The sequence below is a fragment of the Crocodylus siamensis genome, chromosome 11 (genome assembly GCF_052110815.1).
Source record: "Crocodylus siamensis isolate JL-2025a chromosome 11, ASM5211081v1, whole genome shotgun sequence".
Classification (NCBI taxonomy): Eukaryota; Metazoa; Chordata; order Crocodylia; family Crocodylidae; genus Crocodylus; species Crocodylus siamensis.
Window position 1 is genome coordinate 6,283,307 of NC_143405.1, and position 18,636 is coordinate 6,301,942.

At 45.0% G+C, this 18,636-nt stretch overlaps 1 protein-coding gene across 3 annotated transcripts in view; it reads left to right on the forward strand.

The window, feature by feature from the left end:
• BRD3 (bromodomain containing 3) overlaps positions 1 to 18,388 on the forward strand; it is a 49,091-nt gene extending 30,703 nt beyond the window's left edge. For all 3 annotated transcript variants that reach the window (XM_090021057.1, XM_090021054.1, XM_090021056.1), the window contains 6 exons: positions 4,880 to 5,008; positions 6,343 to 6,534; positions 7,050 to 7,288; positions 9,250 to 9,542; positions 11,392 to 11,520; positions 12,645 to 18,388. In XM_090021057.1, coding sequence (XP_089877183.1) covers positions 4,880 to 5,008; positions 6,343 to 6,534; positions 7,050 to 7,288; positions 9,250 to 9,542; positions 11,392 to 11,520; positions 12,645 to 12,760 — 1,098 coding nt within the window. In that variant the 3' untranslated portion in view covers positions 12,761 to 18,388. The remainder of the gene's footprint in view (positions 1 to 4,879; positions 5,009 to 6,342; positions 6,535 to 7,049; positions 7,289 to 9,249; positions 9,543 to 11,391; positions 11,521 to 12,644) is intronic.
• The last annotated feature ends 248 nt before the right edge of the window (positions 18,389 to 18,636 follow it).

Sequence of the window (18,636 nt, forward strand, 5' to 3'; positions counted from 1 at the left end):
TATATTGTAGTGCCCATAGCACTAACCCCCCTTAGCACTGACTCTTTTTCAAGTCATGGGGTTGAGCCACTGTTTTGAATACAGTTTGACTTCTTCACTCCTGCAGCTGAGCTGTGCCTTTCTTTCCCATTTCCAGTGATTTCTTGTTTCTTCCCCAGCCTTAAATGTCTGGCAGACTCGCCAAGTGGAGCTCCAAGCATTTCACCCAGAATCCCTCTTTTGCCCCCTCTCAGCCTGTTGCATATGATGTGTGACCCTGCCCTCCATGAAGTGGAGCCAGACCAGGTTCCCATGCATCATCTGCATATACATTTTTGGACTCATGACAAAGAACATCTGGTTTCAGTTATAAGTGGAGGGGTAATTAACACATGGCTCCTTTTGGGGGTGGTATCTGGGGTGCACACATACTGAGCAGTACTAAGCTATGGGGTTACTGTAGCTTGAAATGCTGTCAGCTTTGCTGGGGCCAAAGCCAGTGACCTGCATGGTAAATCACGAGCCTTTTGGCTTTGGACTCACGTTGTGCATAGTTTCCACTATATATACACTTACCTGTCAGGGAACAGTGTGTGTGTGTGTGTGTGTGTGTGTGTGTGTGTGTGTGTGCACATACACACACACACACACATCACTGTATACCTATATATAATATGTACAATATATAATACAGTGAGAGATACTCACTCACACTCTTATCCAGCAGGGACGATAGCAGGATGTTGCTGTTGGCCCAAGTGGTTTTACTATTTGGCAGGGGAGATCCCATTTCCAGCCTTGAATGACTTGATGTAGTTGAGGGTGGAAACCTGGCAATTGTATTGTGGATGGGCACTCCTACCAGAGTCTACTGCAGCTTCCCAATGGGAGGATCTCGGCTACACGTTTTATGGCAATGGGGGATTGCTCTTGGGTTTTCCCTCTAGCATGTTCCTACAGCCTTTTGGTTAGGGGCAACCGAAACTAGGCAGCATCTGAATCCCTAGGTTTCTGGGCTTGGGGCTTGCACATAGGATGCCTGCCATGGATTTGTGAGCATCTGAAACCCAAGACCAATGAGTCTGGGAGGTGGGCTACCAGCTGGTGGTACCACAACACAGGCTTGAACGACTCGGCTCTGCTCAGTCGATGGAATTTGGAACTGATTTGGCTAATTTGTTTAAAGGAATAGGAGTCGCGGTCTTCACACCAACACTGTCAGGACTGCCGAGATGACTCTACACCCTGCAGCAGGTAAAGCCCTCTAGTATCTGAAGACTGCAACTCCTGTTCCTTTAAACAAATGCTGAGTGCATAATGCAGAAAGAAATCTGGTCAGCAGCTGTTGCAGGTGCCCTGGAAACGTCCCTTGTCACTTCTGTTGCTTGGATGTTTAAGGATTTTTTATTCTCCCCCCGCCCCAAGTCCGGGGAGGCATTTCTTTGCAGCAAGCCCAGGTATTGTTGGTAAAACTCACGGACTTGGAGATGAGGATGCCAGCGGGTTGGAAGTTATGACTGTGTCTCCAAGAAGGGGGAGAGGAAAAGAAATGGTCCTGAGCTGTCTTTGGCAAGGTGGCCGATTTGGGAAGCTGAACTTGGTGGAGAGAGTAGCTATACGTTTGATGGGGGGAGTAGTGCAGGGAAGGCTGGATCAAAACAGTGCGGGAAGGCTGGATCAAAACAGTGCGGGGAATGCTGAGGGAGTTGAGGGGTTTGTATGGGCTAAGGCGCTGCAGAGGTTTCCATTATTAATGAGCACGTACTAGGGTAAACACGAGCATCCCGAAGAAGAACGGATGCCTTGGAGGGTGTAATTCCTCCATGGAGCATGGAGCTCTTTGGTGGAGTGGACAGAAAGAAGGATATAAGCTGGGGGCGGTTCTGGAGCAGACTGGATCAATGGCAGGAATGGATTAAATTGTAAGTATCCTGAGGATGCTGCAGGTTATTTGGTAATTACGCTGCAATAGCTTAAATGATTGCTGTAGAGTCTGGACTAATGCTTAGCACTTCCGTACCTCTCTGCAAAGGACAAACGTTAACCAGCCCGTCCAACAAGCCTGCGGTGTTATCTCCCGTTAGCACGGGGCTAAGGGGGCAAGGTTGTGTCCAGGATTGCACAGAGCAGGACCCGAATAGGCTGACTTTCAGTCTTTTCCTGTGGCCGTTAGGTCACGTTCATTGTCAGCCGAGGCAGACATATGGATGTCGCTGGCTTTTATTTACAAGGTAGCAAACAAGCCCCAGTTCTTGCCATATAAGAAGATTTATGTGAAGCGCTTGCCTTCAGGATGAAGGATCGTCCCCTGGGGAGCTAGGCATGCTACTCTGTTAATTTTCTTGTAGTAAATTGCCGCCGTCTCCAAGCAGCCGAGTTGAGTGTTTTTGAAGGCAGAGATGGGTTTTCAGCGTTCTCTTAATTTCGCCTGTTGGGGAGGCAGCTTTCTCTTGAGATGTAAAACGCCAGATTTACAAGGTGGCATTTGTTGAGGCGGCGAGCCATGTAGATAGCAAGCAGGGTTTGGGAAACGTTGAGCCCCTGCTCGGATAACGGGGCGTAGCGATGTTGTTCCACTGCCGGACTCCAAGTGCGGTCTGTAAAGCTGCATGCAAGTGCAGAAGGCAGCTGCGGTCCCACACCATCCGATCGTGAATATGAAAGGTCCCTTAAGCTCCAGGGCTGGGATTATGAAAGGAGGCAATGGGAAAGTTGGTGGAAGCCGGGTCCTTAAAAGTGTGGATGGCGACTCAAGTTGCAGCAAGTTAAAAGAGGGCATGAAACATCCACGCAGCAGCTGGCACTCAGTTAATTGCCTGTCTGCCCGCTCTTCCTTGTGGTAAGCAAAAGTGGGCAACTGAGCCCTGTTTCATTCTGGGTTGGGCTGGCCCAGGATAGCTTTCCCTTGCCATGAAAAGCAGTTGCATGCTTCGTGGTAAGTCCCTGCCTCTTGTCAACTTGCTGTGGTTTAATTGTTTGTCCATACCCTATACCAGGCAAGAAACCCCCTGCTTTCTATTCCTTCTCTGACCAGACGTTGTAGCTGCAAACCTCACCTCATCTGTCACCGCCATATCTCGGAAGTGCCATCACCAAAGACATTTTTGCCCAGTTAGTTTTGTCTTGTGTGAGGTTTTTTTTGTTTTTTGCAGCAACAAAAATCCACGGATTAAAATGCACTTTGGGCTTGAAAGCCGTTGTTTTTGGATGAAAGCGAAGCCTCCCACACTGAAATGTGTTTTATAGGCCATAAGCAGCTGCTGAGTATGCCAGACAAATACAAGCTCATCAAAAAAGCCTTTCATTGCAGGAAGACATATTTTAAAATAAATGGGCTCTTTAGTTTGAAAGTATTGTTTGGTTTTGGAATTGGCCTGGAACATTTTTCTCATATAAGGCCAAACTGTTCTTCGTCCATAGGATTGCAGTCCTCTCGTCCCCTTCGCCCTTGTCCCGCCGCTCAAAGGCTTACTAAATCACTGAAAATTGGGCCTGGTAACAGGAAGCCTGACCGGCATCTGGCTGTAGCTGCAAAATGAAACGTTGTAGTAACGTTGGTATTCTGCATGCAGGTTTCCTGCCAAAATTTTCTCACTAAGGGTGAAGTTTTCTCGTGTATGTCATGCCATCGTGATGTGCTGCTTAAACCCTGGAAAACTTACTACAAAGCCCATTTGGTAGCCTGTATCTTCCACTGAAGATGCAGTGGAGGTGTTAGGACGGTCAGGTTGGGTCGTCGATATATAAGCAGTACTTGGTGTAATAAAAGAGGTCCACGGGTTTTGATTCCAACTAAATATTTGAATAAGTAGTACTTGAACTTTCTGCCATTCTTTGCACAGGGAAGTGTTTTCCCCTTGGGGAGCTGGCAGTCTGTCTGCAGGCAAAGCCCTGTTTGCTTCAGAGAGAAAGAGACAGGTGTATAAAACAGCTGGGTGACCATTGGGCATTTACTTTTTGTGGTGGTAGGGAGATTGTTGTTGCAAAATACAAGCCTTGCAGTCGATCTTTTCGAATAAGATCCTGCATAATACCTTGATGCAATACGTTAAGCTAGACGTTACTATTATTTACTGCTGCTCTGTAACCCAAGTGCGGGGAGGGACCCTTTCATTATATAGCTATTCTATATAATAGGCTGACCAAGCAGGGGACCTGAGAGTCGAGCTTCAATGGACATGGAAAAGAAGGGCAAACCTTGGGGGTTAGCTAAATGTGTGCACAAGTCACCTGACCGACGTAAGGAAGCCTCCAGCCTTCCTTTCCGTCTCCTGTCCTCGCTTAGCAGGTGCCCGACCCTGCAAACCTTGATGCGCCGGCATCACTGCTGGATCTACCTGTGACGTTTTGCTAGGCATATTCAGGGTCAAGGACTTTTCTGTCAGGATCACAGAGGAGCATGTGCGCGCCAGATCTCCAGCTGCTTTAAATGATCGTAGCACCAGAGATGTCAGTGGAGGTGCAGCTGAGGATGTGGCCTTGTGCATTTTGAAAGCCAACGTAATTGGAGAGCAAGCTAGAAGCGGGGAGCTCCGTGCCTCGGTGTCCTGCTGGGGCTCCGTGACCTCCTGGCTGATACAAACTTCCATACCTGTTTTAGGTGACCCTTTCCCTTCTAACAGAAAGCAAACCCTTTGGATGGTTCACAGAATGGCTCTTTAAACAGAATATTTTATACTCTGAAGAGCTCAGTGTGACACAACAGTGAAAGGATTTGATGTATTTCAAAGACCACCAGAAGCCTGAAAAGCATTTAGCAAGTAAGCTACTGGAGGCACGCAGCTTTTGAGCTACTCCAGAGTCTTTTGTGATGCATGCGTCAGCTCTGCCGCCCCTACAAGTGCATTTTGCTTATGGCTTTTCTTTCCCTCCCCCATTCCCCTTCTGGCTTTGTTTGCAGAAAAAAATGGACAGCCGGGAGTACCAGGATGCTCAGGGCTTCGCAGCAGATATTCGGTTAATGTTCTCTAATTGTTACAAGTACAATCCTCCAGACCACGAAGTTGTAGCCATGGCCAGGAAGCTCCAGGTAATGGTGTTGGCAAGCACATCCCTCCCCACCCGTCTCCGAATGTACTGTAGTGCTGCCGTGGTGGGAGCATTCGGTGGTCTGAGTGTGCTCCTGTCTTCTTGGTGTCTTTCCCGGGGGGGGGAGGTCTATGACTTCTCCAGTCTTTGGAAAGGGCCCTTATAACCTTTGAAGAGGGGACAGCCTAGGTTATCAAAAGATTGGAAGACCACCCAAGTCAGCAGCCCATTGGGCTAGTGTGTTTGGGGCATGGCGGGTGCTCCCCTTTTCAACTGGATGATAATGGTCTTTCAATGTGCAATGCAAAGCTGAACTCAATTCCAAGCCAAAGGCAGGGTAGAGGTGTACCTTATAGAGTAACTGAATCAGATGCATAAGCTTTAGTGAGCTATAATACTTCACCATTGCCTTGTAAAGTAAGAGGAGAATGGCCTTGGCCTTGCATGGTATGCTCCTTAGAGCACTCTCCTTTGCAGAGCTGGGAGCTGTTGTGCAATCGGAAAACTATGCTAGCAATGTAGCAGCAGAACGCTGGTGTCCAAGGTTCCTGCAGCAGATGTTCTCACCCTTGCTAACAAGAAGTCTAGTTAGTGTCGGAGGTTAGGAAATTCACCCCAGGAGTGTGGAAGAGCCAATTGCTTCCACCAGTCCCAGCGACGGGGCTGTCATTAGGAAAGGAAACCCACAGAGAGGCGCTTGGGCACTGTCAGACAGCATCAAACCCTGGGGCCATCTGAGTCAGTGGCTGGTGCCAGGGAAAGGTAGAAAAACCTCAGAGGAAGTAGATTGTCTGCCTTCAACTGAGATCTCACCCTGATTTCCAGTAGTGACTGATTCAGAAAATATTACAGGAGAGTTTTCCTTTGACTTTAAAGGAGCTTGATCAGCGGTGTTCCCTCTAAGCTGCACGGCCACGCAGGCATGCTCGTGCCACGCTGCCAGGTGTGCCTGTGTGGCCGTGCACGCCGTGCAGCTTAGAGGGAATGCTGCTGATCAGCCCCTTAAGATCATAGACCGAAAGCTTTCTGGTACCGGGATTGTTTTGTTTTTTTTGATTGCTTGTCTGTACAGCCCCTAGCACAGCAGGGTCCTGGCACTTGATCGGGATTCCTAGTCGAGGTCGGAGGTGTAGCCCATCGAGCCAGTTTCTGTAGCCAGTGGCACACAAGAGTAACGCAGTTAGCATGATGTCGGGTTACCATTGACTCCCCAGACTGCATGACCAGGTACCCATATCCAGCTGGGCCAGCCAGTGCTACTGTATTTACAAATATAACTATCTTAAAAGAGGCAGAGTGAGGGCTTGGTCCCCCTGACTCCAGCCATTTCTGCAGGACGTCTTTGAGATGAGATTCGCAAAGATGCCGGATGAGCCTGCGGAGCCACCCCCCCCTCCTCCTCCAACGGCACCGGTGGTGAGCAAAAGCACGGAAAGCAGCCACAGCAGCGAGGAGAGCTCGTCAGACTCGGACACGTCCGACTCCGAAGAGGAGCGAGCAACCAGGCTAGCTGAGCTGCAGGAGCAGGTGAGGAGCAGGGCAGCAGCCTTGTTGGGTGGTATGCCTCTGTATAAAGCAGAGTAGAGCCACGTTTGAGGAGGGGGCAGTTTTCCCCTAGGAAGTCTGTTGTGGCTGGGAGCTTTTTCAGAGGAACGTGGTGGGTAGAATAATGTTAATTCTTCTTCCCAGCAGCAGGAGCTGGCATTGGCATCGCACGCTTCCTCCAAAGTGCATAGGACTGACTCCATACTTAGCACCAAAAAACACTCCACCCATTTTATACTTTTTGCCTCGAGAGATGTCAAATTGTCATTAACCTGCAAAACAGGAACAGTTTCTGCCCAGGTGTCAACTTCTAATTACGTGTACCTAGAGATTTAAAGGGAGTTTTCCCAATCCAAGAGAGACTCCAGAGTAAAATCAGTCAACCCAGTCTGTGGCTTTCAGCTTCAAAGGTGCATGTGCAAGTCTGAGACAGTGTGCATGAGCAGGGCACACCTGGTGTGTTCATGCTGCCGTTTGACTGTTGTCTTTTCCTTCAGCTGAAAGCCGTCCATGAGCAGCTTGCAGCCCTGTCCCAAGCACCAGTGAACAAACCAAAGAAAAAAAAAGAGAAGGAGAAAGAGAAGAAAAAGAAAGACAAGGATAAAGAGAAGGAAAAAGAGAAGCACAAAGTGAAAGCGGAGGAGGAGAAGAAGCCTAAGGTGGCCCAGCCAGCAAAGCAAACCCAGCAGAAAAAAGCACCAGCTAAAAAAGCGAACAGTACAACCACAGCCAACAGGTGGGTCTTTGGCCCCTTCTCACATGTCTGGATGAGTTAACCTTTCCCATTGGCGAAGGTAAACGCTTGCATATCTGGTCGAGTGACTGTTGCATTGCTTGTCCTCGCCTAGCAAGGGGCAAACCACAAGGTCTGATGGGTCACGTCACACAGACTGTGCACCTAAAATAGGGATGAGTAAGACTGGGTGGGAATTTCAGTGGCGTTAGGCCAACACCACTTTCCATTCGTGTTGAAATCCAGGCTGATGAAGTTTCCAATGACTTCAAGCGAGAGCATAGTCGGCTAAGCCCATCCTCAAAGCACGCGTGTTGGCAGGAACCTCTGGAGTCTGGGAAAACAGAGCTGGGGGTGGATCCATCCCATTTCTGATATCACATCACTGATGATGAGACTGGGCTTTTGTTTTTGCTTTTTTGGCCCCCAGTCCAGTCAGCCAGAACATGGCACTTCAGCTCTTCTGTTCCAGTCCTAGCTGGATCCCAGCCTTGCACCTGCAACAGTTAATATCCAAGGGAGAGAGGAAACCGCCAAGTTAAGCCCGTGTTTCAGAACTATCCAAAAGCTTAATGCTGTACAGAGTGGCCTGGATTGGGGTTCATGCTTTTGGGCCAAATTCTAGTCCCGCTGTCATCATTGGGAGACTTCAGCCTCTTGAGCTGGTCTTATTCATCCCTGTTTTAGACACCGTGAAACATAGAAAAGGCCCTAATGCCATGCAAGCGAAGCCAGCTGAGAAGGCTGTCTTGTTCCTGCTGATTTTTCCACCATCTTCATTGCCTGATGCCCTCATGGCCCAATAAGCACTGCTGAAGTACTGAACTGAAATGCTTCCTAAAACGACTAGCTGGAGATGCAGAACATTAAACACCAAGGTCCCAGTTTGGAAAAGCATCTATGTTTCGGTTGGCACTGAAGTACACGTTTAAAGTCCCATTGATAGTACTGGGTCTTGAGCATGGGTGTTGATGCTTTGCTGAGCTGACATCCATCCCAGAAACATATGATTAATGCAGTAGAAACCAGGATTTAGGTACTTTAGTCCCTGTGAAGATGAGGGTCTCTGAACAAGCTGTGGGGATACACAGCAAACAGCTGTGTGGGACCTCTGTGGTGCTGCAGCTTTTATGTCGAAGGGAGCTGCTTCTAAATCAGCTCCAGTTGAGCAGAGAAGCAGCACCAGACAGAAATGACTCATAAACCTGATCGGAAACTGGTTCAGATCTGTAACACAAGTTCAATGCATGTAAACTGCTTTCAGAGTGGCCAAAACCAGTTTAAGTTTAAACCAGTTTCAGTAGCATTAGGCCGAGGCCTAATTCTCATCTCTGTTGAGGTCCCTTCCATCCCTAGCATCTATGAATCTATGGATGGATGCAATATCAGACTTCACTGATTTGGATTAAATCGGTTTATTGAACTTCTGTACCAGATCCCTTCCAGATTCAAATTAACGCACAGTCCCCCAGCATCCCAGGATGCTTTGCATCTCCCCCATAAACCCAGCACTTGCAGGGTGAGTGGGCTAGCCGTGGCCCAAGCTGTCTGCTCCAGCCCAGCAGGGAGGTGAGCTCCCCAGCAGGGAGGTGAGCTCTAGCGTCCCCCGGCTTCTGGCGTGGGCCACCGCAGGCACGTGGCTGCATTTCTGGAATCAAAAGCAAACGTCAGTTCACTTGCCGATCGGTTCAATCTATGCGGCTTGGACTAACCTGCAAAGATTAAATCGATTCAGCCTTGGGCTTTTTGATTGTCTCTACTTTGCGACTGCTTTTAACTCCAAAACTAACCGCCGGGCAGCTCATCTGCCCCCTCAGCCACCGGCTGCAACCGAGCGGGTTGTGAATCACACGGATACAAATGATATCATCATAATCATCAGGATTTACAGTGAAATATTTAACATGAGGAGCAATGAACTCTGCAAGCCAATAAACATATTATTGTTTTTAAAAAATCTCCAGGCAACCCAAGAAAGGCGGCAAACAGGCATCAGCAACCTACGATTCGGAGGAGGAGGAGGAGGGTCTGCCCATGACCTACGATGAGAAGCGCCAGCTCAGCTTGGACATCAACCGCCTACCGGGCGAGAAGCTGGGCAGGGTGGTGCACATCATCCAGTCGCGGGAACCTTCCCTCAGGGACTCCAATCCTGACGAGATAGAGATAGATTTTGAAACCTTGAAGCCCACCACTTTGCGGGAACTGGAGAGATATGTGAAGTCTTGTTTACAGAAAAAACAAAGGAAACCGTTTTGTAAGTTCCCTCCCCGCCGGCGCGAGTTCTGCACCGGCTCCGTCCTGGAGGTGCGGGGCTGCGTGGTAGGACCATTTGTCAAGCGGCGTGGTGGAGCGCCGATTTACTTGTCAGCCTTGTAGCAGGGACTTCTGATCGTTTCTTTTTCCCCGATAGGCAGTGGCCAAGACCCTGTTACATTTACCCTTCCCAAGACCCCATTGCCATGCGGCTGCTCCTTATAACAGTTCTCCTTCCCTCTAAAACCCACATGATGTTAGTTTTTTTACAGTGGATATGTTCCCTTAGTGAATACGTCCTGAACAGTTTGTAGTTTCTAGGGTCAGAAGGGGCCTGAACAGATCGTCAAGTCTGACCCCCTGCCCTGGGCAGGAACAAGCGCTGGGATCATAATACCCCATCGACATATCTGTCCAACCTGTGCTTTCTGTACCGCAGGTCTCTGCCTTTTAGCTGCTTGTTTTTAGTCACGGTGTTAAGCGACTTGCCCAGAGTCATGAACCGGAGCATTTGGCAGAACCAGGAATTAAACTCAAACCTCCCGAGTTGTCCCGTAAGCACAATCCTCTTTTCTTTGGGGCCCTTTCTCTTGGTTCTGTCAGCTCTTGGAGCAAACAGACGCGCTTGTGGGTGTCTTCGTGTTACAGGTCCTCCTCTGAAGCCTGATCTCTGAAGAATTTGAATTGTTGCAGCACCCAACCACAGAGCTTTGAGTCATCATCTCAAGCTTGTTAACAGTTCATGCATTTAGCTTTGGGCACCCCTGATTCAGTGGTTCAGTTCCTCTGCTAGGAATCGCCTGCAGAGGGATTCTACCTTATTGCACAGGACTTCTAGAAAAGGCCTCAGTGAAACCGTTTTACTGGGAACTTGACATTTTTCTGTTGCCTTTTTTTTTTTAACTGACTCATTCACTGCTAGACCACTTCGGAGAGAATTTCCAGAGCTGTTAGAGCATTTTTGTAACCAAGACATGCATTGCCACGGAAAACCTCAGCTCATCAATGCAGGTTTCTAAAGTTTCCTTCCCCTGAGCAAGGCTTTGTCAGTTCAGATGATGTGAACACTTTGGGACAGAACAAATCTTTTCTGCACCTCTCCTGCTGCTTGAGACACTATGTTGCATAATACCTCTGCCCCTCTTTTGGCTTATCCTTACTTTAAAACGGTGTAAGAAAGTTAGACATTTCCTTGGTGGACCAAGCTAAGGCAGCATATCCTCCTTGCAGCTGATAGGAGCCTAAGATCTGTGTCCAGATGTGTAGTAAGGAGTGGTTTATATCCTCTTTACACCCTGTTTATGCATGAAAAGATCATTGACAGTGCCTCTTAGCATTACCATCCTAGCTAATGCAGCCACACGGTTGCCACACATTCTTTTTGTCTCCATATCATTCGGTATTTTTAATTTGGATTCTTGCCAAAATAGTCTATATCTTGATGGCAGATGCCTTTGTCTGCCCCTTTTTAATGAGATGATTTATTTTTACAGGGCAGAAAACCCATGTAGTATAATTTTATAATGTAGAAAGATGCCTGTTTGACCATATACCTAGCCGGTAAGTAACCTGTAACTGCGAGGTTATGATGTGGCTCATTCTATCATCTCAAAGTGTTGCAAAGAGAGATTTTAAAGACTGCATCTGACAGGGTGATTATTAGCCGAAAGTCTAGGCAACTTTGGGCATTGTTCTCTGTGAGGATGTTTAATTGCTGTGATCTCAGCAGTGAACTAACTAAACTACACAGCAGTTGCCTAGATTTGCATGCCCTGGAAATAGCAATGCCCAGCCTTTTTCCCCCACTCCCAAGTTTGCAGTCTTAGAAATTGTGCCTTCCTCCTCCACAGCTGCGAGTGGGAAAAAGCAAGCAGCAAAGTCTAAAGAGGAGTTAGCTCAGGAAAAGAAGAAAGAGTTAGAAAAACGGTTACAGGATGTCAGCGGGCAGCTAAACAACAACAAGAAACCTGCAAAAAAAGGTAACTGGCCACATTTCTATTGGCTGTTTCATACTGAGTCGTGTCGTCCCTCCCCCAGCAACAAATCCTTTACTAATGCTGAATGTCTGCATGCATGTCTATGGTTGCATAGGCGATAACTTTCAGACTGGAAAATGTATTTAAAAAGAAAAGAGAGACACCACACCCCACCATGCTCTGCAAAAGTCCTATGCTTTGTTAACCTTGGGGCTGTCCATGTGAGAAGTGTAGCTCCATAAATTGGGACATGGTTGCAAAGTGGTTTGGATAGGGCAGTGAAAAAAATTATGCAGATGCTTTTATTACAATTACTGGGCGTGTCTACATGTGGGCTTTAATGTGCATTAAAGCGTCACAGAAAAGTGCGCTTTCACTAATGTGCATTAAAATAGGCTAAAATTTAGTACCTCACAATGGAAGAACTAAATTTAATGCACATTAGCAAAAGCGCATTAATGAATGTGTAGACATGCCCAAGTTTAACTAAACTTCTGCAGCCCACTAATGTAGGGAAGACCTCTGGGTAGTTTTTGATTCTCTCCAATGTTTGATATTGCATCTGGGCTGAGGAAAGAACCTGTGATATTTCCAATATCACAAATGTATGTTGGTGATGGAAACGCACCATCCCGGCACACCTCATTTGTATCTCTGCGCTGACTTCTCGAGGCAGTGCTGGATCCTTGTCCCTCGGGGTAGGAAATCTCCACCTGAGTATTTCCTAGCATGCTCCATGTGACAAATTACTTGGGCATCAATACTTCAAAGGAGAGCAGGCAACTGAATGTTAGTGGTTGTCTAGACTGAGGTCCACTTGATCAGCATCACCCACTTTGGGGCTAAGCGAGGTTGATGGGTGCTCGGACCATCCAGCCCAAACCAAGCTGACAATCCAGCTTGCCTCACCTTGGTGGGGGGAAGCAGGGGTGCTGTTGATCATTTCCAATGACTGGCTGCACAGCCTCCTCTTAAGACCCGCTGCCACCTTTCCGAGGCGTCGGCCCTTGTCCCAGTTTACCAAGAGGGCACAGGGATGGCACAGCCCTAACGATGCGGGGGTGGAGGGGAGGGTGTGAGATGAAGAATGCTTTCCTGGTCCTGACATCCAGCCTTTTTCCCGCTAGAAAAATCGGGCTCTGCTCCCTCCGGAGGCCCTTCCCGTCTCAGCAGCAGCAGCTCGTCAGAATCTGGAACCAGCAGCTCGAGTGGCTCCAGTTCGGACAGCAGTGATTCGGAGTGAACGACGGACACTTAAAAAAACAAAACCCATGGACACGGCCCACACCAATACTCTGCAGTGTTCCTTTCTCTGGTTAACATACTGCTCTTGTACCATGGTGGTCAGGTTTTTTTTCTCTTTTTCAATTTTTTTTTTTCTTTAAATCCAGCGTGATAAAATATCTTCCCTTCCCCTCTCCCTCTGCCCACCGCACCCCTTGCTTTTTAATAGATCAAAGATCCTTTTACGCACGCGTGCATGTGACACTAGACTTTATGACGAGTAGGTCACTCAGCCTAAAGTCTCTAAATATTTTTTAACTGAGAACAGTCACTTGGAAGTGACTACAACTTTGAGCTCCTAACGTGAGGTCCTTTTGAGAAATCAGCAAGGTGTAGTATACCGGTTTCTTTTGTTGTTGCTTTTTATTTTATTTTAATTTTTTGGGGTTGATTTTAGTTTGTTCTGTTTGGCAAAGTTCTCTTTTAATGCACCCCAGCCTGGCTCACTACGTCACGAGGAAAAAAAACACATTTTTTTTTTTTTTTAAAAAGAGAAATCTCTGTAAAATGGTACTGTATCTGAAAGATGTTAGCTTTTGAACTAGTTGGTGTATTTGTTATTAGCACTAGTATTCTTAATCTCCAAGTCTACAGTGTGATGAAAATGTCAGACGCTATCATCTTTTTACATGGAAAAAAAAACCTCGTACTGTGGATTGTTAAAATGTTGGGGTTTTTTTGTTGGGGTGGGATATAGAGGCTTAGGCATCAAATCAGGAAGGCATTTAAGCACGTGCTGAGCCTTTGAACACTTGAGCAGCTGATCTGGTTGGAATTTTTTTTTCTGCCTTGAAAAGTCCCATGTGTCCTATGGTGGTAGGGAAGGAAATATTTTTTGATGGGTCTATATGATGTTTTTTGTTTGTTTTTGTTTTTACCAGAAAAAAAGAAAAATCCTTTTCAAGGAAAGGCAGTGGACTCTGCAAACGGTTGTTTCACCAAAACCCAGGTTCCCGTTGCAAAATTTATAAGCAAAGGTAGCAGCCCATACGTGACTATAGCAGTGAACAGTACAACTCATGTGCTCAAAATCAGACATATGCTTAAATACCTTCTCCAAATCAGGGGCCTTAGACTGGGTTTTATAATGGGGGCGTTACAGCTTCAGCCCAGGCTAAGCCACTTGGGGAATTGGGGAGGGGTGTCAAATTCTTTTTTTTTTCCTATCATTTTATCGGCAACAAGCTCCTAGGGAACGCTATACTTCTGTGTCGTGCAGGGTGCAGGTTTCCAAACACTGAAACTTTTACCTCAAGGGAAAAAAGAAAAAAAATGAAAAAAAAAAAGAAAAGCAAGAAAGGAAAAAAAAAAGTGGGGGTGGGAGGGGAGAAAAAGAAGAAAAGAAAAAAAAAATTTGTAAGGCTCAGCAATTTTCTATGACAGCCCAGCCTAATGTTTTGACCTGCACTGCTGCAAAACACACACTCCATTAACACTGTCCCTTATTCCTGTATATATAAATACTTTATTTATTAACACCATTGGTCATTTTAAACGCTTTTAAACAACAACAACAACAACGAAAAGCCTGCATTGTGAAGAACAGCAGAAATGCAGATTTTTTTTTTTTTTTTTTTTTTTAAACGGTTTGAACCAGACTGGGGGAAGAAAAAAATCTGAGACCTTATTTAAATGTATTGGATTTTTTTATCTACAGGTGCTACAGCCCGTTACTTCCTGTCTCGGTGCTCTGTCATGTTTTGTGTATTCAGTTTTTGGTTTGTTTCTCTCTGTCTCTTTCTTGTACAGAATTTGGAGATTTACAGGTATAGAGGATTTCCAGATGCAGCACATTTTTTATTTTATCTATAATTTTTTCCACAGTTGTTTTTTTTTCTCTCTCTCTCTTTTATAGAACACTTTTTAAAATCCCATTTGAGGGAAACCCCGGTTCTATTAATATACACTTTGTAATCCAAGGGGCAGAAATTTATTGTAAATTTCTTCATTTTTAAACTTTTTTTATTGTAAAGAAAAAAAATATACGGCGTTTAACAGAAAGCTATACTTTTCTTATCCCCACTGTCAGCCCCTTGAGGTGACCTCAATGCCTTGAGCTTGGGAAAGCCCTGAAACTTGGCCAGCCAAGGGCCATGTTAGCAACTTGCCATGAGCCTCACGCGGTGCAGATTGCATTTGCTTGCGATCTCTATAATAGAGAGATACAGGGCAGGAGGACTGCACTTCTCAGCATGCCATATTCAGTCTCAGCAGGCTCAGATTCACACCACTCCAGAGGGGATTTGGCATGCCTGGGACATGTGGGTCCAGCGGCTTGCCCCTCTGAAGTTAGGGGAGCCATGAGCCAAGCTATCAGGTCACCATGGCTTGCACTTTTTTATTGCATCCAAGCTCAATGAATTTCCTTGTGATGACATTTTATCTCATAGGTCTTTAGAGGATAGTCAATTGGAGATGAAATAGGTGGCTGCCGCTGCTTGTATCTGTCTGTGAAATCCATCTTTTGAATGTCAGCCAACATTTCAGGAAAGAGGTGTGGAACGATGGGGTATCCATATGCGACTCTAATACAGCCCAAGCTGCTCTGTGTACGTCTTTTAATTGTAAAGTTATAAACTCTACACAGAATCTGCCAATGCCCTGGGAAGGCATCATCATATGGTGCCAGAGGAAGAGACAGAAATGAAAATGGACTTGATCCTTTGAGGCACCAAGCGCCTCTGCTACGATGCTCACCATCCCTCCGTTCACATTGAAATCAGCGGACCCCAGGGCCTTTTGCTGGAGATGTATAGGCCTGTTTGGTCACAAAGCATTTGAAAGAAACGGACAGACTAGAATAGCTTGCATTTTACTGAAATTAATGCTTTACCTTTTGCTTTTCTATTCAAAGTTTCTAACCAGAGTTTAATTTTAATTTCTATATATTTTTTTAAAAAGCACTGCCATTTGTTGTTGTTTTTTTTTTTCCAAGTCTTTACCCAAACAGATCCTTAGTAATCTATTTTTAAAAGTTACTAGGAAGAAATCTAATATACCTATGATCAGGGCTTAGATCATTTTTAAGGGTGGGCTTGTTTGTTTTGTTGTAATGTTGGATTTACAGTCACTGAAACAGGACAGTGTTTGGTTTTGTTTTGGGTTTTTTTTAAATAGATATAAGCAATCCGATGCCAACCTGGAATAAACCCTGGACAGAAGCTAGCACTCCTCCAAACAGAAATCCTCCCTGATGTGTATTCCTTTGAGGTCTAGCTGATCACGTCATGTGGAGTTCACCCGGGGTGACATTCCCTCCTATGTCAAGATCCAGAACATGCCCTGTTCACTACCTGGTCCCTATTTTGAGGATATAAGTGATGGATAAGGTTTGTAATAGCAGTTCATCCAGTTATTTTACTTCCACCCCCTCACCCACTGCAAAAAAAAAATCTGTACGAAGCCCTCTGCAGTATTTATGCATTGAGGTCAAAGGACCCTGGTGAAGTCAGCGGCTGAATTGGTGATGGCCACTACAAGATCATAGATGCATGCCCTTGGGTGCTAATGGGTCTGATTCAAAGCCTGTTAAGTTCAGGGGACTTTGGATCAGATGTCAAGTGATCCATGGGGACTTGACCTGGTGTCCAACCCTGTTCCCATGGAATCCATTGGAGTTCATTCACAGTCACTGGAGGCCAAATTTGGGCCGGGGGACCAGATCCTTAGCAGCTGTAAATCACCATCAGTGGTGATTTACATAACTGGTAACAATTTATCATTTTGCCTCTGAAAGAAAATGATTGAAAAACCAGGTGGAAAAGGACTCTGATCATCTGAAATCAAATGGTTCCCATGTGATGGAAAATTTCTACATCAGGTTTCATTTATTTAGTTTTAAACCTGAACCCGAACAAAATCTGTTTGACGTTTTGGATGAAATGGCAATTTCAGAAGGAAAAACAAATGACTTGCAAAACATCGGTGGTTAGGAAATTTTGAAATTCCATTTCAGACCTACATTTGCACATGTTTTATATTTTTCATGCTTTTGCATTATTTCATGAAATGTCAGTAATGGTGCATCTTACATTTGCTAGATCAAAGCGTCTCCAGAAAGGAAGGTACGTTTCATTCAGTACTGTGTAGCAGGTATCTTTTAATATTTTCTAAATAAAAAAGTATTTCAGCTATCATGTTGCATCGTGACATGTCAGTATTAGTAGCATACCTCATGAAATAGTGTAAAACTAGGAAAAATAAAGCCAATTCCAAAATGGGATTTTGAAATGTAGCAAATAGACAATTCTCCACAAGAGAAAAAATGTAATTTGGATCGTCTTCCATGACAAAATTTATCCAAACAATTCAAATATCCAAAAAATTCCAGTTTCAGAGAAACAGGGTTTTTCTGTTGTTTTTTTTCAGACCTCTTTTGACAAAAGTTGTGTGACCGACATTGGCTCATCGTTAAAGCTTTACATTTTAATTGATCACAGATTTAGCCTATTTCTTGATCTACCTTTAAGAGTCTAATAGGAGCAGAAGGAAATCAGGATCCCATGGCAGCAGATCCTGCTTCAGCTAGAAAAATAATCTGTCAACTCTGAATTTTTTTTTACTGAGATCCAGTTAATACAGATCTGTATGGCTGGGATTTTACCCTTTGCAACTAATAGGGTTTGAAACTATAGAACTGATTTTAGACCTGTTAAAAGGTATATGTATCTATACGTTCACCTGGGTCTGTGTGTGTGTATGTATATATAAAAATGAATGACCCGTTTGTGTTTAGTCCCTTTCCATGTTCTCTACTTGGTAAAAATCAGACTGCAGTTATTTTAATCTAGTTTTTCTCTGCTTTTGGGACTCTTAGACCAGTTTTTAATTATTTCCTTGTTTTTGAAAGGAAAGATGTTTTCTAAGGGTGGGGTTGGAGCTGGGGGAGAGGGTTGGGAGAAGACAAAAAAAAAAAAAACCTTTTTAGTACTGGCTTTTAAAAAAAAACCAAAAAAACACATTCTAAAACTCAAACGGTGCTTCTCTAGGGCAGGCTCTGAGTTGCAGGAAATTAATGTAGAGCGAGAACTCAAGACACTAGCAGCATTACTTTGCTTGTAGAGCAGCAAGAGGCTTTTTTAAAAATGGGATTTCAATATCTTTTCAAAAAGACCATTTTTTAAAAAAAAAAAATTAAGAAAACCCACCAGCTAGAACTTGACACCAGGCCATTTTAGAACTTATTCCCTGTTACCGGCATAACAATTCCAGAAAGATTTGTTGTTGTATTTTGGGGAGGGGGGGGAGGAAGGAGGGGGTTGTTTTGGGGTTTTTTGTTTGTTTTTCCTTTTTTTATATTTAAAAAAAAATGTTACTTTTCTGTATGATGTGCATGCAAATTTACCGTAACTCTTTTTCTTAAAACTTTTTAGTGCCATTTCTAGTATATTCCTGTAAATGTCAGTTACTGAAAAACGAGTCAATGTAAGTAGTTTTAGCTTGTTTATTGCAAATGCTGGCCTCAACACAACAGAATTAAAAAAAAAAAAAAAAAAAAAGTTAGAAAGTAATCTTTGATGTGACTGGTAATCATGGACCCCATTCCCGGGGCATTTGTTTTGTTTTCCTAATAAAAAAAAAAAAAAGTGCTGGCCTGTCCCACTCGAAACATTTCTTTCCCTTCCTCTCCCTAGTTCCCTGAAGCTGTGGACAGCTGTAACTTTTATAGCACTTTTAAAGTGGTATAAACATTTTTATGCTGCTATAAAAGGTGAGTGGAAAAGCATGCGTGCTTACTAAGCCACTACCAAACTGACTGAAAGCACCTGATTTTTCCCAGCATATCACTTTGTGCAGTTATTTCCCAAATGATGTCTGTACACTTGTCACATTTGG